The 24366-nt window shown below is 33.2% G+C and overlaps 1 protein-coding gene across 7 annotated transcripts in view; it reads left to right on the forward strand.

The window, feature by feature from the left end:
* Arhgef12 (Rho guanine nucleotide exchange factor 12) overlaps positions 1–24366 on the forward strand; it is a 140432-nt gene that overhangs the window by 73140 nt on the left and 42926 nt on the right. For 4 of the 7 annotated variants that reach the window (XM_047515990.1, XM_047515994.1, XM_047515993.1 and 1 more), the window contains 9 exons: positions 6354–6452; positions 7079–7128; positions 9384–9441; positions 12468–12646; positions 13838–13915; positions 14107–14226; positions 15774–15914; positions 20887–20961; positions 23700–23795. In XM_047515990.1, the coding sequence (XP_047371946.1) occupies positions 6354–6452; positions 7079–7128; positions 9384–9441; positions 12468–12646; positions 13838–13915; positions 14107–14226; positions 15774–15914; positions 20887–20961; positions 23700–23795 (896 nt within the window). The remainder of the gene's footprint in view (positions 1–6353; positions 6453–7078; positions 7129–9383; positions 9442–12467; positions 12647–13837; positions 13916–14106; positions 14227–15773; positions 15915–20886; positions 20962–23699; positions 23796–24366) is intronic. The other 3 variants (XM_047515992.1, XM_047515995.1, XM_047515997.1) reach the window with 2 other exon arrangements.

Below are 24366 nucleotides of genomic sequence, written 5' to 3' on the forward strand. Positions count from 1 at the left end.
CATACTGAGTAAGAAACAGTCTTTGTGTTGGTTTCATATGCCACATATTTATAACAAAAAATTGTCCTTGGGTCTAGGGATAAAGCTCAGTTGGCAGAGTGCTTGCCTTGCAAATACAAGGCTCTGGGTTCAATTCCCAGCTCCCCCCGCCCCCCCCCAAAAATTGCCTTTGTTATGAAAGGCATATAAAATTTAGGAAGGGATAATTTATGTAAACATGGCAGGATATCTCTATTTCACTGAGAATAAGCATGATATCAGTTTATCAGCTCTAGGAGAAATATTAAGACAGAAATTAAAGAAAAATTTTTAAGTAGAGGGGTCAGTTTGGGGTTAATGGAGGATCAAATTGTTTTTGTTGGAATTTTACCAGGCCAGAGGTTAATTAGTGTTCTTACAGAATTTATTTATTTACTGTGCATGGTCTTTAGGATTTGTTTTTTAATTTAAAAAGACTGAGTATGATTTTATTTCAAATTTCTTTTATATAAAATTAATTCAGATTTATTTAGTAATTCTTTATTGAACACCTATTATATGTCAGACACTATGCTAAAGAATAGGAATATAAACAATAGGAGACTGTACTTGCTTTCTACACATTCAGTCTAGTACAAAAGAAAGATTTGCAGTACCTTTTGATAAGTGCATTAAGAGATACACTTACCAATACCCCATATGCACTTAAAAAATTAGATACCTGTGAACCAATCTTCATGTGGCACCAAGAACCACAGGGGTGAAAAAATATTACTATAATAAAAGTTTCAAGGAAGTTGAAGCCTTATTACTGTCTTCTCTTAAATGTACTCTGTGTCTGCCTGTCTCTGTACAAACTTTTGGGATACAGCTTATATCAAGTGTTTGTATGACCTTGTAAAATTCATTCAGAGATAACATACATTTGTATGATAGTTAGATTGATAAACTTTTATCATAGTGAGGGATTTAGCAGCAAAATAAAACCATGGACTATATTTATAGTGAAAACCAGAAAAAGTAAAAATGAAAAATGTTAGTTCAAGGATTTTTTAATTAATGAAATTCAAAAATGTCTATTTTGGTGTTAGCCACCACTTTTACTCTCCACTTTTATTCTCTCTTATGACATACAGGGCCTCTTGTCCATACCATACTCTTTTTATTTAGATATTGTCAGTGTTTATTTGTTTCAATATTGTCATTCCCTGCTAAAAATTTTATGTTGAGAGCAAAGACTTCTAGTAGTTTTGTCTTTATAGCACCTGCAGACTGCAGTGTTAACTAACTAGTAGATGAATACTCAATATAAATTTGCTAAAACAAAAGAGGTAGGTTTTTTGGTCAAGGACCTTTCTGTGATGTAATAATTTAGTCAATGCTGATGATTTCATTATTACAGAGGGTGAAATTTCTCCTGAAGTGGATCAAAATGGCTTCTGTTCTACAAGTAGATCATGTCTCTAGAACAAAGAAAAACATGTGATTTGATTTTGAGTGGGAGGGAACATCATAGAACTGACCATTTGAGAGACTGGATTTCTGAATTATGAATAAAAGATGACTTAGTTTTCCCTTCATTCTGAACCACAAATCTAAATTTATGCAAATGACACAAATTAACAGGACAAAATAGTATCATTAATTTGAAATCCACAGATTCTGAATTGGTTGTGTGTGTAAAGTGTAAAGCTCTTTCTTTTTATGGAGGTCTAGTAACTCTTAGTGTTGAAGTACTCTAGAGTCTTAGATTAGCAGGTAGGCTTAGAATGACAAAAGTGAATCATACGTTGGGAATGGGGAAAGAGAAAGATGAATAAATGTGTGCTTAGTTTTTTCCCCTTTTTCTCTTTATCCCTTTGTACCTCCTCATCTCCTTGATGTAAAATTAAGAGAGAAGTTTATCAGACTGAAACCATAATGAATTGGAGAAAGCAAGTTCATAGTATTCTGTTACACTGTATACAGTAATTCTAAAATATTAATCCTTAGCAGCCTCTTAGGACCCTAGATGTATTTGTAAAAATAATTGACATTTTTTTCTCTTTAATTGCTTCCCTTTCTGAGCTTTCACTCATCTTTAGACTCCTGTACTTTTCTGAATTTCATTAATTCATTAGCAATTTTTAAAAAATTTCTTCTGTGCCAGAATACATGTCAATTTCTGAGGGAAGATAGTGAACAAGATATAGCACTCTGCACTCTTGGAGTATATAATAATAAGGGAATAAAAACAAATACAATCAATGTTGAGTGAAAATGATGTGATATGAAGGAGTGAAAAGAGATGCAGGGGGAGTTTATAAGAGGATATTTAGGTAAAGTTTTTTGGTTGTGTTTTTTTCCTGACAGTACTAGGGATTGAACCCAGGGCCCTGCGCATGCTACATAAACACCCTGATACTGAGCTACATCCTCAGCCCTAGGAAGAGCTTTTAAGAGGATGTGATTTGTTGATCTCTTGCTGTCTTTCATCTTGTAAAACGGACTATAAAAGAAGCCTTACTCTTTAAATTTATCTTTCTTTCTTCCCCATCCAATTTCCTTGTCAAAACAAAACTTAGACAAAGACATGAATGGGGATTGATTGTCTTAAGGATCATTTGCATTAATGATTGCAGTATATTAATATAAAAATTTTCATATTTGATTTTTAATGGAGACATGGATAGATGAATAATACATTTGTTTTTTTTTGAACTGGTAGTTTTCTCAGCTATATTCCCAGCCCTTTTTATCTTTTATTTTTTATTTTGTGACAAGGTCTCCCTTAGTTGCTTAGGGCCTTACTAAGTTCTTGAGGCTGGCCTTGAACTTGTGACCTCCCTGCTTTCAGCCTCCTGAGTCTTTGGGATTTTAGGAGTACCCACTATGCCCAGCTAGATGAATAATATATTTCTGAGCAGGAAACTCCCCATCATAACCAAATAAGAGCTAACATTTCTGAACCCTTTATATTTGTCAAGCATTGAGCCAAGTACTTTATATATATTATATTCAGGCAAAATATGCAAACATAGCAAAATCCTGAACTCTAACTACCTTGTTCCCTAATCTTTTACAGGCAGGCTTTTCTCTACAGGTACCTGAAAAAATTATGCTTAAGGAACCCATGTGGCTTAGTACAGTAACCACCAGTAATAGAAACCTTTAATTTATTGATTTTTAGCTCTTGTAAGGTGGGGTAGGAGAACTGGAAAGCATGGATATAATATGAAGATCTACATATTCAGTGTTATAATTGCCTTGATTTTTATTTAAAGTCAAAATACCTGTTTTGAAATTTCATATAACTACTAAGGAGGTCATGAGATATTTATGTTTCCCAAATACAAAAGTTTTGTAAATTACTTTTATTCTATTTTGAGGTCCTCTGATGCTGTTTACTTTATTTACTAGAAATTATAAAGAATGCTTTTAAAACTTTATATAGTTTATGCCCATCTGATTTGTGTTTTTCTCATTACTTGAAGGAGGTAACACTGAACAGATGAAAAAGTTTGAATTCTAATAGTTCATTTCTCTTCATCCCCATTACAATTTACTGTTTTGTGGGAGTGGTGAATTTGTGAAAACAAATACTGCTTAGTACTTAGTAATCTCTAGAGTGATGTCTAACATGTTGTTTAATGTTGAAGACCAGTTTTATTGAGGTAAAATAAGAATCACTAATTTTTAAGTGTGTGGTTTGAAGAGTATTGACAAATGAATATACTCATGCCATACATTAAGATATGAAACATTTCCATCACCCTAGAAAGTTTCTTTGTTTCTCTTTGTAGTCATTCTCATTCCTCCCCTAGGCAATCACATTTCTGCTTTTTGTTTCTGTTACTTATTTTTTCTCTTTTGCATTGAAATCATATAGCGTGTACCCTCTTTTGTATTTGACTTGTTTTGATTAGTATAATATTTTTGTGATTTATCCATGTTTGTCGTTTATATAAGTAGTTATTTATTTTTTTTTTCTTGCTAGGTAATTTTTCTTTTCTTTAATTTTTTTTTTTTTAGCTGTTGATAGACCTTTATTTTATTCATTTATTTATATGTGGTGCTGAGAATCAAACCCAGTGCCTCACACTTGCTAGGCAAGTACTCTGCCACTGAGCCACAACTCCTGCCCTGCTAAATAATTTTTCATTATGGCTAGACCCACAATATGCTTATCCATTCATCTGTTGATGGGCATTTAAGTCTTTTTTTGTGGATATGAATTTTCCTTACTTGGGAGTGAAATTGCTGGGTCATATGTAAATGCATGTTTACCTTTATGCAAAATTTTCAGGCTGTTTTCCCAAGGGTTTGTACACTCCAACCAGCAATGTTCTGAGAGTTCCAGTTGCTCCATATCTTTGCCAATACTTAGTATCATCAGTCTTTTTATTTTCAGCCATTCTGGTTGGTACAATTTCATCATGGTTTTAATTTACATTTTCCCAGTGATGGAAGACGTTAAGCACCTTTGCATATGCTTTTTGGCTATTGGTATATCCTTCTCTGTGATATGTTTATTTAAATATTTTGCTTCTTTTAAAATTTGTCTTCATTATTGAATTGTAGAGTTGCTTTTAAGATAAAATCTGAATATAGATCCTTTATCAGATATTTGTACTATATTGTGAAAAATTTCTCCCAGTCTTTGACTTGACTTTTCATTTTTGTATTAGTGTGTTTTTAAAATAGCAAATATTTTCAGTTTTGAGACCAGTTTACAAGTTTTCTCTCTTTTTTTCCTAAGAGATCTGTGCCTATCTTTGGATCTTGATGATTTTCTCCTGTGTTTTCTTCGGAAAGTTTTAACTTTTACTTTTGGGTTCATGGTCTGGTTTTGTTTTTGTTTTTCACAGTGCTGGGGATCAAACCCCGGGACTTGTGCATGCTAGGCAAGGGCTCTACCACTGAGCTACATGCGCAGCCCTCATGATCTGTTTTAAATTAGTTTTTGTGTGGGGTGTATGTTTGAGGTTCTTGGGGATCCTGTTATTCCAGTCTTTTGTATTTCATAAGCTCACATTAACATAGTGCACCATTATCAGCAAGAATATACAATGGTAGGGATATATTTTTAACATACAATCTTAAACCTATCCTTTTTACATCAGATTTATTTAAAAGATTGTGGTTCTTGGTAGAAAAATCTTGATTTTCTAATCATCTTTTTGTATTATTTTACATGTTATATATATTTATTTTTATTGTGAACTGAAAATATATAGTAAGTCTTTGTCTATTGCAGAGTTTAGGAACTTCAGATTTGATCCATTGTAAACATAACTAATGAGGGTTCTAGTCTGAAATATTCCTCTTTCTTTGGTTGGGTCCCTCTTTCTCTCACCTTCCACGGACAGTTTTCATTTGCCATTTAAATAGAAGGAAGACAGATTGTCCTGCAGGAATCAGGTAAGTATATGAAAAACATGAAAGAATAGGTTGAACTCATTGATTTGTTCTCTTTCCTGTTTTTATTTTCGTATGTGTGTGTGTGTGTGTGTGTGTGTGTGTGTGTGTGGTGCTGGGGATTGAAACTCAAGGAGTTGTGCATGCTAAGAAAGTACTGTTCCACTAGGCAGCACCTTTACCCCTCTTTTCTGCTTTTTTTCCCCCCCTTTGTTTATCAAAGTATGGGGAATTGAACCAAGGTACACTTTGATACTGAATTATATCCTCAGCCCTCTTTTAATATTTTAATTTGAGACAGGGTCTTGCTAAGTTGCTGAAGCTGGTCTTAAACTTGTGATCCTCCTGCCTCAGCTTCCCACATAGCTGGGATTACAGGCATGTGCCACCCTGCCCAGCTTTGTGTTTATTTTTCTATGAGCCAGAGTTTTTCTATCCTTTGAACTCTTCCCTTTCTCTTTCCTTTTTGGGAGAATGGCTTCAGGTATTCTGCAAGTACCTCCTTTCTTCCTCTAGGCTGTTTTCCTGAGTATATTTTCTTGAGGCTAATATTGGATTTCTCTGAAATTTTCCATAAGACGCTCCTAGTCTCATCTCCCATAGTGTTCGATTTTTTGGGTAAAACACCAAGTAGAGTATAGGGCAGTGGGATAGGATTTTATGTTATAAATAACTAGCACAGATGTGCATGGACTCTTCTTTAACTGTCCCATCTCTAATACTTTATCTTTTCCAGTTTACCATCACTGTTATAATCTTGGAACAATTCTACTCTACTTCTCCAATGAGAAACCAATGTTTGTGAATCTCGTGATATTATATCTGTTTTATTTATGGGTTAATGTTTTTTTTATACCTGGGTTTCATGAGCTATGTATGTTTCTGTAGATTGAAAACAGTTTGTTACTAACATATAATCATTGCCTTTTTCTCCCTGTTTTCTCTTTCTCTCTCTTTGCCCTGTGGATCTTGTGCAGGTCTTGTTCAGCGTTGTGTAATCATCCAGAAAGATGACAATGGATTTGGGCTGACAGTCAGTGGAGACAATCCGGTCTTCGTACAGTCTGTGAAAGAAGGCAAGGCATTTTAAAAACAGTTCTGTTATTTGGGAGCAAATAGTAAGAATAGAAAAACTTAGTGTCTTTTGTCCAGAATAGAATAATTACAGGGATTGCAGGTCATGTGAACTGTATACTAGATTTATCTGTAGTGTTAAGGAATGAATTAACCCTAGTTGAATTTCTTTATACTTCATAAAAAGAAAACAGTTCTTAGTTTTAGAAATCATGTGACTCCTTGGTCATGACACTTTGTGTCATCAAAGAAGTTTCTAGAACTCATTTCTTCATAAGTCCAGTGATATTTTGGTAAGGATAAAGAGAAAGATGGTAATGGACTCAAAACTATCAATTTTTTTTCCCAAAACAATAACAACGCCTTTTGCTGTTACCATATATTGAATACTACTTTATGTTGAGTGCTGTAATTTGAAATGGGTACTTTTTATTTCCATATTTTATGTAATACTGAGATTTAGAGTGAAAAAACAAAATAATTCTGAGTTACACAACTAGTGAGTGGCAGCAGCAGGATTCAAACAAGTCCAACTTTAAGCCTGTGTTTTTTAACTGCTTTTTTATACTACCTCTTTTATCATTGAATATAAGTGAATCACATGTTAAGTAATTAATTTTTTATACAGATGGAGCAGCCATGCGGGCTGGAGTACAGACAGGTGATCGAATCATCAAGGTAAGGAAAAGACTACTGTAGAACTCATGGTAGGATTAAAAAACAACATGTATTAGCTATATATTTTTTTCACTAGGATTTTTATAAAAAGTAGCACATTATATATAGATCTGTTAACTATAAAAACCTATTTCGTTCATTTTTAAATTAATGTGTCTGTTTACTGAAGGGCATAATGAAAGACTTGAATAAATAGTTATATATGTTCTTGAGTAGGAGAATAACTCACTGTGTTGTATAGATCATTTCTGTCCAAATTAAGTGTTAGCAAGAAAGTCTCATCAAATATTTAGAGGACTGGGAATTTAGCTCAGTTGTAGAGTGCTTGCCCTACCACGCACAAGACCCTGGGTTCAATCCTCAGCACCACAAAAAAGTAAATAAATAAAATAAATAAATAAATAAATAGATAAATAAATAAAGTATACATACAAGTGTATGTGTGTGTGTGTATATATATAACTTATATGTATTATATAATGCATCTATAGCCTATATATATGTGTATATAATTGTGGTATATTACTTGTCAAACTGTTCTTACAGATGGACTTTGTAAAGATTTAAGATTAGCTAAAGAGGAATGGAGCTTATAATTCAATGGTAGAGTGCTTGCCTAGTGTGCTCAAGGCCCTGGATTTATCCCCAGCACCATTAAAAAAAAAGCTAAAGAGAAAAGTGTGTTATGTGTATGAGAGAAGAGAGTATAGATTAATTTTGAGTTTATCGTTCTATTCTAGAAGTAGACCTGATATAGATGTAGTTCAGTAGAACACAATAGAGAGTCCAAAAACAGGTCATGAATTCTGACCAGTAGAAATAGAATGGATTTGTGAGTAATTATTCCTGAAACAATTGACTCATTTACCTAAAATCAAAATATTTTACAAAACTTCATAAACATATTTTACAAAAATAATTTGGAAAGAAATATTTGAATGTATTACATAACATGATATCCTTAATTTAAAGAACACTTCTAAATTACTAAGAAAATAATAATTCTAATAGAAAAAAGGGCAAAGAATTTCATCAGGCAATTCCATAAAGTGATTGAAATAAATAGCATATTAATGAGGATATTTTCAACCTACGTGATAATAAAGAAGTTGAAATTATAGTGATAAGTGAAAAATATATTTGGTTGTCAGGAAATTTAAAAGATTGCCAATTCACGCTTGGCATAGTTTGAGCATGATAAAATGGCTGCTTTCATAAGTATGAATATAAATTAGGTTAAATCTGTTTGGATAGAATTTAGTGAGTACATATTTAAAAAACCTTTAAGAAAGTATATAAGTGCTGACTAACAATTTTGGTTTTAGAAACTTACCTAGAGAAGTTAAGTGTGCAAACATGAAGTGATATTTGCACAGGAAAATTGTTTTTGTTGTTATCATACCAAAATCTTGTAAACAATCTAAATTGTGCATAAACTGAGGGTTGGAGAAATTACATTTTAGTTGTAGCCTTTAGAAAGAATGGTTTAGGTCTACCCATACCTTTTTTTTTTTTTTTTTTTTAAATTGAAAGATATCTGCAGTGTGGTAGTAAAAAGGCAGTTATAATGTGTATGTATGTGTATTGTCCATAAAGTGTTTGTACATTAGTTAAGAGTGTCTCAAAGATTAAACATCATAGTTAAAAGTGACATATCTGGGTTGCATGAGAGTACACTTTTACTTCTTTTTTATACACTGATATATTTCAACTTTAACATTACTTTCATCAGAGAAAAATATTAATGTTAAATCCACGTTTGATATTTTTACCTTTATTTGTTTGGTTTAGTGGAGGCTTTACATAACTTTTTTTTACATTTAACCTGTCTGAAAATTAATTTTCATGGTAAAGATTAGATCATATTTGGAAAACTAAAAGTAAATTGTGTATCATTATGGAAATATTACTTTTTAATAATGTTTTGATTTATTATAATTTTGAAAAAATCAGTGAACTGATAATTAAAAGCAGAGTTTCCCCCCCCCCCTAAAAACAGTTGTTCTTCACCGGGAAGTATTTGTAAATCTGTTTCATGGCATATTTTGTCATTTGTCACAGTAAGTTGTAATTTCCTTTAAATCAAAGACTAGTTTTGTGTTTCCTGTTCATTTTGTTGCTGACTATAGAATAATGGCAAAAGTGCATTTGAATGTAATATGTACATGTTTTGATGTAACTTTGTTATAGTTTGAGTATGTATCCATTGTCTCAATAGTATATATCTGACAAACACTATTTTCATTTTCTTGTAGGTCAATGGAACTCTGGTGACTCATTCAAACCATTTGGAGGTGGTGAAGCTAATCAAATGTAAGACAATGTTGTTTTCAATTTTAATTGTTTTTTGAAATCCTTAAAAAGGATCAATAAACATTTTCTGTTATAGGCAAAATACCAAATATTTCAGGCTTTGTGGGCCATTTAGTTTACTGCTAGATTCTGTCATTGTAACACAAAAGCAGCCATAGACCATAGTTAAATGAATGGGTGTGACTGTTTCAGTTAAAATTGATATATCAAAGTAGCTTATGGGCCAGATTTAGGCCCTTCATGGGAATTTGCCAACCCCTGCATTGAAGGAAGGTCAAAGGTAAAAACTTGTAACTTACTAATTATCTTCTGTCAACTTCATGTATATGGTTGATTATATCCTTAAAGTTCTTGATAATACTGAATACTTACATTTGAAAGACATATTGTTATGCATACATCCCATGAGAGAGAGGAGGTTGAGAAATCTGACACAATGGCCTGATGAACTGAAATGGAACTTTAGAATCATGTAGCACATTCACTTTCCCTCAGAGAAGTGAATGGTTACATAATCCAGTATAGTGACTTCAAAAACTTCAGGGTTAAGAGTTTGTGATCTTTGGGTTCAGGCATGAAGCCCCCTGCATTTAGTTCTCCTAGGTGAAATTGGGCTCCAAGTCAGTGAGAGTTTGCAACTAACTCTAGTTACTTCAGGGTCAAAGGGATGGTACTTCTCCACCTGGTAGTGAGACCTGGGTAGGTCAGGCCCCAGTGCTTGCAGGGCCCATTTTCCTGTCTGCAAAGGGAGAAGAGAGAGTTCAGTTAGCCCTGTGAACTTTGCTTCCAAGTGGTGGCAGTGTGTATTTGGAATCTCAGAATCGAGTGAAGTCTGGGCTCCATACTTTACATTTTCCTAGCCTCGGTTTTACTTTGTTGTTCCCATTTAACACCACCTGCCTTCCAAAGAAGATTTTTGTATTTTCTAATTGCTTCATTTATTGCACAAATATAATGAGCATTATAGCAAAAGTAGAGGATAAAAAAGGCACACAAGAGACCCACTGCCTAAAATAATTTCCTTTTTCTTAGTTCTGGCTTCGTTTGGGCTTTATGTATTTGTTATTATTTCTCTTAAAGGGGCTGGGAATGGGGATGACACAGCTTAAAACTGAATGCAATAAAACAATTTATGATCTTTTGGATCAAATTATTTCATAGTAGACTACAAATAAGATATAATTGTTTGTGGCCAAGCAGAATGACTAGCGTTTTACTTAATTGTTTCTTTTCGCTTAGTAGACAGACATCTTTAAATAGATTTTAATAACTTGGCCTTCGTATTGCTTAAGTTAAGCAACCCTGAATTCCTATGCCTTTTCATCACAGTACTAGTTCTCTAAATGGTCACTGCAATCATAGTTCTTAACTTCAGTGTATTTTAAAAGAAATGCTGTGATCAAACTTACTTCTCATAATTGAATAAATTTGATTACTTATTTAATGAGATTATTATTTATGAATTTTAAATGTCATAAATATGATGGTTTATTAATAACTGTATGCCTGTTGTCTGTTGTAGAGTATAAAAAAGTCAGATTAGTTCTTTAGCTTTCTAGGTTATTTTTTGTTATTGTCATTCACTCCAATATAAATTTTACCTAAAAAATTAAATCCAGTGGGTATGGTGGTGCACATGTGCAGTCCCAGCTACTTGGAGTCTAAGGCTGGATGCTTGCAAGTTTGAAGACCTTATCTCAAAATAAAAATGTCTTAGGATGTAACTCAGTGGTAGAGTGCTTGACTTGCATGCACAAGGCCCTGGGTTCAATTTCCACTTCAACAATCAGTCAATCCATCAGTCAATCAGTAACCTAGGATTAGAGCAATACTTATTCAGTCTACTTATCAATGGTGAGGGCAAAAGCTTAAAGTTAAGCATAAAACACTGAGTGTCCATAATAGACGTAAATTTAGCACACCTCCACCTAAAACCTGTTCACTACACTTACAACTGATTAGCTCTCTCATGTCCTACTTTTTAATACCTATTCTGGACATAATGAAAGTGATTTCAAATTGGAGCACTTTACCAACAGCCAAAGAAAGGAAGGCAAGAGCTACGAAGCCACTAGAGGCAAGCACATGAGCAAGTAAGGTGAAAATGACTTTCTTGACAGAGCAATAAGACCAGAAAACCTTAAGAAGTATTTATAGTTACTCACCTGCCTGCAGGATTGCACTTGTGACTATTTAACTAGCAAAAGTAGTTAGTTTTCAGAACCTTATACACTGTAAAATAATTGATAATGAATTCAGTGGGAGGGTTAAATTGGGAAGCACATTTGAAATACATTTAAAAATTCTGTTGAGTTTGAGTAAAAGGTTTTATCATTTAAAAACCAGTTTATTTAGAAAAATCATTTTATTTGGGACATTTCTTTTTGATGCTAGATAAATAATGAGTTTTGGGGTTATGGTGGATTTTTCTGTCTAGATTTTTTTCCCCTCTCATATGTCTAGTGAATTTTTCTAGAATTTGTTTCTAGAAGTTGTTGTCAACTCTGACAACTTTTTTTCAGTTAAAATTCTCTGCTTCTTGTGTTTTTTCCTGTTTTTATGGGATATTATTTATTCATATTCATTTTGTAAAGTTATTTTGAAATTGTGCTGTTACATTCTAAAATGTTAATTAAACCCTTCCTAATTAGTATCATCTTCAAATATGAAGATTTAAAAATTTACATTTAAGAAATTAGTTGAACTTATCTATTAGTAGATAGTTGATGTTAATAATCTCTAAATTGGGAAAGTATATTCTTGGGGTTATACATTTTACTTTCTTTTAATTAATATCTGATGTTATGACTATTTGCTATCTAAAGGTATAATTGTTTTTCAATTTTTAGGGCAGTCATAAAAGATTTATATTATTTTTCTATGGAGACATGATTAGTGGATGATGGAACTTTCTCACATAATGAATTTTATAAATATCAAAGATTAAATAGTGAAATACTATATAAAGTTTCTTGACAATGTGATTTTTCCCTCTCCTTCCTTTTTTCCCATCTCCACACCCCAAGCTGGTTCCTATGTAGCTCTCACTGTTCAGGGACGCCCTCCTGGGTCTCCCCAGATTCCACTTGCTGATTCTGAAGTAGAACCATCAGTCATTGGACATATGTCTCCCATCATGACATCCCCTCACTCACCTGGAGCATCTGGGAATATGGAGCGAATCACTAGTCCTGTGCTTATGGGGGTAAGATTAGGAAAATTTCTTAGTAAATGCTCAATTATATAAGGATTTCTTTATTTGATATTAAGAGTTTTGAAGTATTGAACCGATTGACAAATTTAAGTTCAAGATTGTAGAAAATAATTTCCTAATATGAAATTGTGTAATAATCTGGAAGATTGCAGAGTCTTGTCATGGAAAATTTAATTCATATTGTAAATAAACATCTATTGTGTACAAAACAGTGGGTTACCCATAAAAATATAATTTAGATATTCTATGTTCTAGGTCTTTAGTCATCTTTTAATGTATACTTTAAGAGGACAGAAGTTTTTATGTATTTTGTTTATTGTTGTCTCCCTAGTACCTGAAATATTACTTGATGTATAAGAGATATTTAATAGTAAACCTTCATTGATTGAGATTGAATCAAGAATATACAAGTAGTTATAATACAAAAGCAGAATGCAGATAGTATGAGGGTAAAAATATTAAGTTCTTTGAGAATTGAAAGGAAGATAGAAAGCACAGCCAGTTGTGATAAGGAAGGCTTTTACAGAAGGGTTTTATTTGAATCGAACCTTGTGAAACAGGTCACATTTATGTAGTGGTAACAGGAAAGTAACCCATGTAGAAAAAGTAGAATAAACAGATATAAAGAGCCAAGAAAGCACCAAATATTTCAGGAAGTACTCAGGACTTTTGTTTGGTTGATACCTGTTAAAGAGAGGACATGGTAGAAGATGAGCTTGAAAAAAGTCAATTGCCTATGTATGTTTCACAATTACCAGACTACTAGACTAACTTAACATGTGTAATTGGATAAGCAGTAAGATTCCATTCAGCATTCTTTTGAGCAAGAGAGTGACATGATTGTAACAGGATTATAGGAAGATTAAACTGGTAAGATATTGAAGAGTTGTGAAACATGGAGAAAGGAATTGGGGAATTGTCTTCATATTTCAGGCAGGAGGCACTGGGAGTTGGAGCCATGCAATGATGATAGTAAAGATACAAATGAAGGAAGTACAATATACTATTCTTGTACTTAAGGCAATCAGTTTTCCATGTTCTCTTAAATTCTCTTTTGTAAAAGAGAAATGGAAAGGCAGAAACTTCCCCGTAATTTTTTATCTGTAAGTATTGATCTGAAAGCCCATCTTCATAACTGTAGGAATGACGAAAATCCTTTGTTCAATTTTTCTCTCTTTCCAGGAGGAAAATAATGTGGTTCATAACCAGAAAGTAGAAATTCTGAGAAAAATGTTACAGAAAGAACAGGAACGACTACAGGTACTAAATTAGAAATGGGACTGTTTCCAAACCAGTAAAAATGTGAGTGGGCATAGTTGAGTAGTGTTTATCATAATCACAGTCACATAGAATTGTAAGCAGTTCCATCAGCTATTTTATTGATTAATAATGAACTTTTCCTATATTTTCATGACATAATTAATCCTCAAAATATTTTTATAACTTTTCAGTTATTGCAGGAAGATTACAACCGAACACCTGCCCAAAGATTGCTAAAAGAGATCCAAGAAGCCAAGAAACACATTCCTCAGCTGCAAGAGCAGTTATCCAAAGCCACAGGCTCTGCTCAGGTAGCATCACTATGAAAAATGCTACCCATCTTTTTGTAGGAAAATTTTCTTTTGGGAATGTGTTAGAAAATGTTGCAGTTGCCTTTTTAAAGTGGTTTTTCGAACACAGGACAAGATGTCCTGTGTAGAATGTTACAAAAGTAATTATTAGCAAAAATAAAATAAGGGCTTCTGATTGCTTACTCATGTCATGTTTCTTTGTTCCATAATTTAAAAACAACCGAGTGCTTTTGCTTTGATGTAATAAACTACAAAAAATATATTTAAATAAGTATATTTGCATTTTTGTGGTTCATTCTGCCATCTTAAAACAGAATGGCAGTAGATATGTTTTTAAATAGGGACATAAGATTTTGCAGAATGACAGGCATTGTACTAAATATATAGGCAAGCATTTCCTAATTTGCGCAACATCCCTTTGGGATGAGATACTATTGTTTTCTTCCATTTTACATGTACAGTTTAAAAAAAAAAAACTTAGATTAAGCAACTTTCTGAAGTAGTATAGTTCAAAAGTGATAAAACCAGACCCAGTCTGAGAATTTCAAAGCACATTTACACTCTTAATGACTATATTTTTATTGTAATTTAAAATAGATTTACATAGAATTTGCTATATAGGTATGTTATGCAGAAAATAGTCTCAGAAAAAAATAGCTCAGCATTTGAATGTCAACAAGATAGATGTATTTTGTTCATATGTTGGATATATAAAGCGTCTTATACTTCATCTGAAAAAAAAAATGGACAAATTGCTTCATACATTTCAAATGGGTAAAAACTGATGTTCTGTTACCTCTTGAATTAGGTCTGAAGTGAAAACCATATAGTAATAGAACTGAAAGGAATCTTTGAGATCATCTAGGCTAATTTGCTCATTTTTGAGTAAAAAATTGTGCTGAGAAAGCTAGAACTGAAATGCTTTAAATGGACATATTCAAGGTCACAAAGTGTGTAAGGTCTCCTTCCTGTATTAATGTACTTTTCATTTCACAATTTTTCCTTACTTTTAATCCCACTAGCTATGTCACATTTTTTAAGTATTATGCTGGAGTAATGTTGAAAGTTTTATATTATTATTATTGAGCAGAGGCCATGTTCTTAACCTGTTTGAAGAGTAGAATGTAGTTCCTGATTTAAAAACTTAACATTAATTTATATTATAGCATTTTGTCCCAGAATTTGCAATTCATTGAAACTCAAAATCATCAAAAGGCAGTAAACCAGAAGTTATAGTGTAAATAATTCTTTACTTATAGATGTTTAATATAAATTATATAAATTTACAGTTATATTTCTTGGCTATATTTGTAAGCTGAAACTTTCAAAATGTCACTTTTCCTGTCTTTATGGTCATTCCATTTTAAGATTATAGAATTAGTAGTTACTAATGTTTTTTACTGTGGAACATTAAGTATTCTTGATCACATCAGTGTTCAACCTTTAGCAGTCTCCTTGACCACAGTGCCATTCTATTTCTTTGTTTAGCCAGTAATAACATTTTCTTTTACATGTTTGTATATGTGTCCTCCTTTCTTCTCTTTTAGGATGGAGCCATAGTTACACCCTCCAGGCCTTTAGGTGATGTCTTAACAGGCAATGAGGCAGAAATAGAACCTGGTGATGGACTGGGCAGGACTGACTGGAGCAGTGGAGATGCATCTCGGCCTAGTAGTGACAGTGCAGATGTAAGTATTAAGTGTTCTAAATTTTTGTCTTATACTCTTAATAATCGCTCCTTTCTTGATTTAATTTTAAGTTACATGAATTAAAAGTGTTATCTTTTTACTTAGTTACTACCATCCCAGTCTTTAGTATAGCAGTTAGATGAACAGAAATTCTGGATACTATTGGATATGAGCTTTTAATTTCAGAGTTCATTTTCCCCCTCAGACACCAATTGCCAAGTTTTTCTTCTGCAGGAATGGAATTTCCCAGTAGGCATATTGTTTGTGGGTAGAGAAGTTAATAATGTCAGTGTTTTTTTTTTTTTTTTTAACTGAACCAGGAGGCCAACTGTTGATATCTTTAAGAGCATGTTAATATTCCATTTGTGGTCAGAGTGACTCAGTTTTGAATCACAGGGCATTTTGCCATTACAAAGAGGAAGAACCTTAGTTCTGTTGGATAGACTTCAGTTAATAGTACAGGTTTAATAACAACACTTTCTTGTTTAACCCAGAGACTATCAGATGAACATGGGCATTTGTTTAGAAGATGGTAATAAAATATATTAAGTTGAATATGCTGTAGCACCATGACCACATTGATGTTAAAAGCTAATTTCAGCATTATTTTACTCATCAATATTCTCTGAGTAGTATTAAACAACAGGAAAAAAAGCCTTAAAAATAAATCACTTTCTTTAAAAGTGATGAGGGAGGTTGTCTGAGCCAGTGTCTTTGTAACTATGGGACATAAAAATTGTTAGTGAATTGTAATGAGTAGATACATATTTTTTAAAGACTAGAATAGGAAATAAAGGTGCTTTGTATGTAGAAGGTGTTATGTCTTATGACTTTATTGTATACACACATACATAAGTGATAGTAAGCAATGTAAGTATCTTAATGAAAGTTGTGATTAAAAAGATTTTTGAAAACCATTATTCAGATTAACTCTTTTTGGTACTAGGGATTGAACCCAGGGGTGCTTAACCACTGAGCAACCATCTTCAGCCCCTTTTTGTATTTTTTATTTTGAGACAGGGTCTCACTAATTATTAGTTAATTCTCAAAACAGCCTTATGAATCCTTACAATACTATTATTGTAACTTTATGAAAGAAAAACTGAGACTAAAGGGAATTAATTATTTTCCAAACTTACCTAGTTAATAAGTTGCTGAGGCTGGCCTAGAACTTGCAATTCTCCTTCCTCAGCCTCTTGAGTCACTGGGATTCTAGGCAGGCACGGTGGGCTCAGGTTATCTTTTGAGAGTTAGGACCAATGACTCAGTTCCTCATGCAAGGTAAATTTGAGAACTTTTTGCTTTTTAGAAAGATGGTGATAGGGGTCTTGTAATTGGGTTAAAGGTTTTAATGGAAACTTTCAATTTTGACTCAAGAAAAAAATTATAATAGCTAACATTTATTAGCTGTACATATCTTACATTAATGTTTTATGTTCCTTATCTTAGTTAATTCTCAAAACAGCCTATGAAGTAGTACTATTGTAATTGTAAGCTTTATGAAAGAAAAACTGAGACTAAAGGGAATTAATTGATTTTCCAAATTTACCCAGTTGATAAATGATCTACCTCTATCTAGTTCCAAAGTACCAGAACTCTCAATATAAACAGTACTAAAGTATGAAAACACGTACCATTTTGGGAGAGCAGTGAAAATTTTAGGGCAACCTGGCATCTCAGGGTTATGGATGAAGTGACTAGAGGTTATCTTGACTTGAGTAGAAGTTGTAAAAGGCTTCAGCTCATATAGCAGTACTACTTGGGAATATTTCTCATACTCTCCAGTTTTTACTTAGTGCTTCTTGTCCTCTGTTCTTGGATTGCCTACCATTAGAAAGTTCCTTGAGAGCACAGGCATTCTTATCTGACTTCATGTTTCCAAAGCACAGGCATTCAGAGCAAATGATACTTATGAGAAATTTGAATTTTATCTTTTATTTAGAGGAATGTTACAATAGAAACAACTTTATGAAACAATGAGTTAGTTGATAAAGACATCCCATTGAATTAATACTGACATGTAATTGATATTTTGTAAGTATTTGAACAACAAAATGAATGAGTTGCGTGGTTAGGCCTTATCTTGCATGCTGATGAGTGGCACCATCAGAAATACATCAGTGTAGAAAATAAATTGCAGTAAAGAGAGAGATCTGTAAGAAAAGAAGATTGCTTGACTTCATAAGAACTTAACAAATGTGTGTAGAATAGTTGACAGTTAACTTTTGTTGAGTACCTACTTGTGCCAGAAGTTGTACCTAGTGGTATACAGATATTCTTTTTAATTCTCACTGAAGATGATGATATTGGGACAAACAAATAAATGAATATTGTGGAAATTCAGATGAGAAATGATGAAATCCAAATGAAGATAACTACTAAACACATGACAAACTCATTTAATTTTTACAGGTGTCAGTTTGAGAAGTTCTGCTTTTAGCTTATGACTTTCCATGTTTGTTTGAATTTTACCGAAATAAGTTTGGAGGAACTGATTAGTCTTCTTAACTTTTGAATCTGTGACTTTAATTTTTTAAGATATCGTTTCCTTTCTTTAAAATAGTATCCTCTGGTGTTTGTGATACTATCATTATGAAAAATTTCTGCTTTTGCTCACTTTATTGGAGGTTTTAAAGAACACTCACATACCACTTCTCTCAAGATAAGGAACTGGGTCCCACATCATTATCCAAAATCCAGAGCATCTGCTTCTGGATTTCAATTTGCAAATTATTTTTTGAAAAATTACCGATAAGTTACCATACATATGTTAAAATAGATAAGGATAATGATCCCTGTCATGTCCCTGATAATCCAGCCTCAGCAGTCATCAACATGTGCTTAAACTTGTTTTGTATGTAACTTCTGTTCTCCACACCCCCAAACACTGGGTTATTGAGACTTTATTTCATTAATGTGTCTTCAAGAGACTTGATGTTTAAAAAAATATAAACTATGATATCATAAAACCTTAAGAATTACTTTTTTCTTAATATATGGTTTGATTATTCTATTTGTCTTTTAAAGATCTTTTATACTTTGTTTATTTGAATTAGGATCCAGTCAAGGTTTTCATGTTGTCTTTGGTTGATAAGTCATTGTAGTTCTTTGTCATTTATAGTAGTTTCCCTGTCTGTCTTCCTTTTTTCTTGATATTTTTAAAAAAGAAACTGGGTCATGTGTCCAGTAAAACAACTCACTTTCTAATTGTATTTTCAGAGTGTTGTGTAACCTGTTTATCTTTATTTCCTGAAAACTGATAGTTTGATCTAGAGTCTTGATCAGATTAAGGTTTGATAGTTATTGTTTGACAAGAACAATTTGCTGGCGGTTCTGTGTGCATCTCTTTATGTCACACTAGGAAGTAAATGTCTGCTTTTCTTATTGTAGTTCTAAATTTGTTTAAGGTGTTCATTCAGGGGAGGTCAGTATGAGTCCTTCGTTACAGATTTCCCCATCAAGCTCTTATGTAATGTTTTTTTGTGCCATTGGTGACCTGAATGTCCAGGTTTGATTAGGGGTTTGAAAAGAATGATTTCATAATTTTATTATTTATTTATTTATTTTTGGTACTTGGAATTCAACTCAGGGGCACTTAACTACTGAACCACATCCCCAATCCCTTTTTGTATTTTATTTAGAGGCAGGTCTCACTGAGTTGCTTAGGACCTCACCAGGTTGCTGAGGCTGGTTTTGAACATGATCCTCCTGCCTCAGCCTCCCAAGCTGCAGGGATTACAGGCATGTGCCACCATGCCTGGCTCTTTCTATATTTATTATATGGAATTATTTTATAGGGAACAATTTTCCCTTACAGGTGATTAGGTTACCCTAAAATATAGCTTATACAGGAAATTCAGGATATTTTTCCTAGATTGTTTTCAGAAAAGTTGATTCCCTGACATGTTCTAAAGGTGACCAGTGAGCAGAGAGACGGTGTGTGTGTATGTATTATTTTGAACTCATAGATTCTAATAAGTGTTACCCTGTTTTTGGAATGTGGGAGTGCCTTCAGGTTGTTTCTTAGGTTACTTTGATATGATTCTCTAGTATTTTTAATAGTTTTTTTGCTTTTTTATGTTGGAATTATTCTAATCTTATCTTTATTATCTTCTCTTAAGCTCTGGAGTTCTCTTTCTCCAAGGCGGACCATACATTTGATGCTACTGTTTTCTCTCCTATGATATATTGATGTATTTTATATATATATATAAAACATCTGTCTTCCCAGTGGCATTCATATACCAGTTCTTGTTCCTCCTTTTCACTTGTTCTGAGAAATGACTCTATTGCTTTGGAGTTCCACATCCCCAGAAGTGAATTTTCTGCATGTCATATAGTTTGTATTTTATATTATCATCCCAAACATACCATAGTAAATTTTATGGAAATTGATATAGCAACTTCACATGAGGCAGTGATAAAAAAATAGAAGCTTGATTTTATTTATATAAATAGGGCAAAAGGTTTTTGTTGTTTTTTTTTTTTTTTTTTTTTTTCTTTTAGCCATTGGAACTTGAACCCAGGTCCTTGATCATGCTAGGCAAGTACTCCACCACTGAGTTGTAGCCCCCGCCCCAGGCAAAATGCTTTTAATTTGGAAAGAAAGGATACTTGGGGAAGACGGAGAGTAGAGAAGATGTGGATAGAGTTTGATTTTGACATAATGCATTTGAGATATGTAATGTATCTAGTTAGAGCTATTTGGTAGAAGTTAGGTAAAACTGTTCTGTTGGTTCTGTATTTTTTATCAACATAAAGTTGAAAAACTGAGAGAAAAAGTGACTTCCAAAGTCAGGAAAAACATAGCAGAGCCAGGTATTGTATGAAAATTATTTAATAGTTTTAAATATAAACATGAAATTCAGAGTTCTATTTTTTTAAACATACTGTTTTTCCTTATCTCCTTTTGGTGAGCCTATTGAAATGAACCGAGTGTTTTTGTTTTGTTTTGTTTCGTTTTTCCCATTAGAGTCCCAAGAGTGGCATGAAAGAGAGGATTTATCTAGAGGAAAGCCCAGAGAAAAGTGAAGCAATTCAGGACACTGTGAGTATGAAATCCATGTGGTGAATGTTGTTTTTACCTTTTTTTTTCTTTCTTCTCTCTTCTCTCTCCTCTCTCCTCCCTCTTCCCTCTCTCCTTTTCCTTCCCCTTCCCCCTTGCTTTCTCTTTGCCTTCTGTGGTGCTGGTAATCAGTCACGGCCTTGCGCATGATAGGCAAGCTCTCTACCACTGGACCACATTCCTGGCCCCTTTACTTTTTCTTATATTTAAGGTATGGTAGAGAGGTCTTTTGTGTGTGTGTTTTGGGGGGACTTAAATCTATTAAAGGAACTTAATAAAGATTTAAATAAATAGAAAGATAGTTCATAGTGTACTTTTTGTTATTTTGGTAAAATACACATAACATAAAATTTACCTTAACCACTTTTAAGCATATAGTAGCACTAAATATATTCATATTGTTTTCATTGCTGCCATCCATCTCCAGAGCTTTTCAATCTTCCTTAAATGAAATTTGGTACCCTTAAGTTCTCATCTTCCCCTTTCCCCAGTCCCTGGCAACCCCTGTTCTATGTTCTGTGTGTATGAATTTGACTACTTTAGCCATTCATATAAATAGAATTGTACAGTATTTGCCCTTCTGTGACTGGCTTACTTCAATTAGCATAATATCTTTATGTTGTGTCATGTGGCGGAATTTCCTTTCTTTTTAAGAATGAATAATATTCCCTAAGATGTATGTGCCACTTTTTGTTTATTCATTTACCCAGCAATGAATACTTGGGTTTCTTCTACTTTTTTGGCTGTTGGGAATAATGTTGTTTTGCTTTCAGTTCTTTGGTATATACCTGGAAGTGTGATTGTTGGATCTTACTACTTTTAATTGAATGCTTTTAGCATTCTGATTTTATTTTTAAATTAGATTTGTTAGTTTTTTTGTTCGTTTGTTTTGGGTACTAGAGATAGAACCCAGGGTTACTTAACCACTGAGTCATATCCCCAGCCCTTTTTATTTTTTATTTTGAAACAGAATCTCACTAAGTTGCTGAGGCTGGCTTTGAACTTGCAGTCCTCCTGCTTCAATCTCCCAAGTTGCTGGGATTATAGGCATGAACCATTATGTCCAGCTTGTTTGAAATTTTATAGTAAAATATTTAACAGAACTTTGCGACACATTGATTTTTAGCAACCTCAAAACTATTAAAAAGTAGACATCAAATCACTTATAAAATTAAAATTTGTCTGACTATAGCCCTAAACAAATTTCTGTTGTTTTACTTGAGTTTTTAAAAATACAAATCTTGAAGTTAGGAAAATAAAAAAGTAATTTTTTGTTTTTTTTAAAAAGGCAGAGTCAAGTTTAGGAGATGCAGTGTTGTAATAGCCTTAAGGAAGAAAAACTATGGATACATATTATTCACTCCATTTATAATTTGTGGATCCATTTACATAGTGACAGCTGTAACTCTTTGTGCAGACAACTCCTAAACCAGTATGGCCCCACCCTTCTTTGCCAAGGTCCAGATCTTACATGTTCAGCTGCTGTCAGTTTTCTAAAATTTATTTCTCTTAATCCTGTATAGTCTTTAATTTTACTGTTTATGATCTTCAAACATCCCATTTTGCATTAATGCCTTTGTACTGGCTTTTTAATGCTAAATCCAACTATGTGAGTAGACAGATGAATTATTACATGGGTGATATCTGCCAGCCTACAGTTTCTTTTTTATAATTTTGTTATTTTTGTGTCTGTAGCAGTGGTTGTGATATTACTTGAAAATGTTATTGTATTATACCAGTGATTTTCATCTAGGAGTGATTTTGCCCTGGAGGGGACATTTGACAGTGTCTGGAAGTACTTTTGATTATCACACCTGCAAGGCTGCTCTTGTCATCTAGTGGGTGGGTAGAGGTTAGGGATGCTGTTACCCATCCTACAATGGACAGGACAGCCCCACAACAAAGAATTTTCTGGCCCAGAATGTCAGTAATGGCAAAATAGAGAAACTCTGCATTATACACTTATAAAAATGAATTCGAAGTAAAAAAAATAGGGCTCAGTGACAGATTTCAATTATGTATTGTTAATGAAAATTTTTGATTAGTACTTCTCAGGTCTATTAACCTCTGCTAAATTTGTCTTTCTGCTCTCATTTTTCCTTTGTCCTATTATCTTTATCTTCATTCACTTTTTTTTTTTTTTGGTAATAGGAATGGAACTCATGGCTCTCTACCACTGACCCATACAGATTCTACCCCCCCCCCCCCTTTTTGAGACAGGGTCTCACTAAATTGCTGAGGCTGGCCTCAAACTTGTGATCCTCCTGCCTCAGCCTCCTGAGTCTCTGGGATTACAGGTGTGCACCACCATGTTGGGCTATCCTCATTCACTTTTGTTTTTAAGTTTTTTGTAACTTTATAAGCCAATTTTATGACTTCCTGTAAAAGGTATAGGAATGTATAATTTAATAAATAAAGTATACAGAAATTGATTAGAAACAGATAACCAAAGGTATAGTTAACAAAGAGTATTTATTATTTTCAGGCTCAATGTCGGTAACTCTTCTTTCCCCAAGAAATTATCAGTATTATTTTGGTCATTTTCTTTACCTCAGTGGGGTCATGGTCTTAAATATTTGAAAAGCAGTAGTTTGAAAATAAAACAAACAAAAGGAACTCCCACTCATAAAGTGAACCATGTCTTTTTGATGGTTTGGCTTTATTCGTTTTCTGCATTTGACCTCCAGATAATTTTTCTGTTTCTCTTTTCTTAATGTTAGCAGGACACACAGTCACTTGTTGGGAGTCCCTCAACCCGTGTAGCACCTCATATTATTGGAGCAGAGGATGATGATTTTGGTACTGAACACGAACAGGTGATGATTTTTTTCCTGAAAATAAATTTTTGACTTTCTGAGACGTCTGATTTGTTGCAAAAATAAACATTTTCTGAAGATTAACATTTGTAAGAATTGAAACTAAATCTTAGAATCAGTAACCCTGCTTATTGTAGCTTTGACTGGTGGAAACGGTGGAAATGGTTTTTTTTTATTTTTTTTTTTAAAGGGAGCGAAGGTTAGATCATTGATTTATACCTAAGTTTTTCATTTTGTTTGAGGGGAGGGATGTTATTGAATATTTAACATTTTTAAAAATTTTTAAAATTCCAGTTATTCATTGATGGTATATAGAAATATGTTTGGCTTAATTCTTGTCTTTGTATTCTAAGAACTTTTAAAAATAGTTTTTGGGATTTTTCTACATAGACAACCACATGTCTTTGAAAAGAGACAATTTTTTCCCTTTATTTCCAATCCTTGCATTTTTAAAATTTTTTATTGGTACTGGTAATTGAACCCCAAGGCACTTTACCACTGAACTATATCCCAGGTCCTTTGTTAATTTTTAATTTTGAGACTGGGCCTTGCTAAATTGCTAGGGCCTTGC

The sequence above is a fragment of the Sciurus carolinensis genome, chromosome 11 (assembly GCF_902686445.1).
Source record: "Sciurus carolinensis chromosome 11, mSciCar1.2, whole genome shotgun sequence".
In the NCBI taxonomy this organism is placed as follows: domain Eukaryota; kingdom Metazoa; phylum Chordata; class Mammalia; order Rodentia; family Sciuridae; genus Sciurus; species Sciurus carolinensis.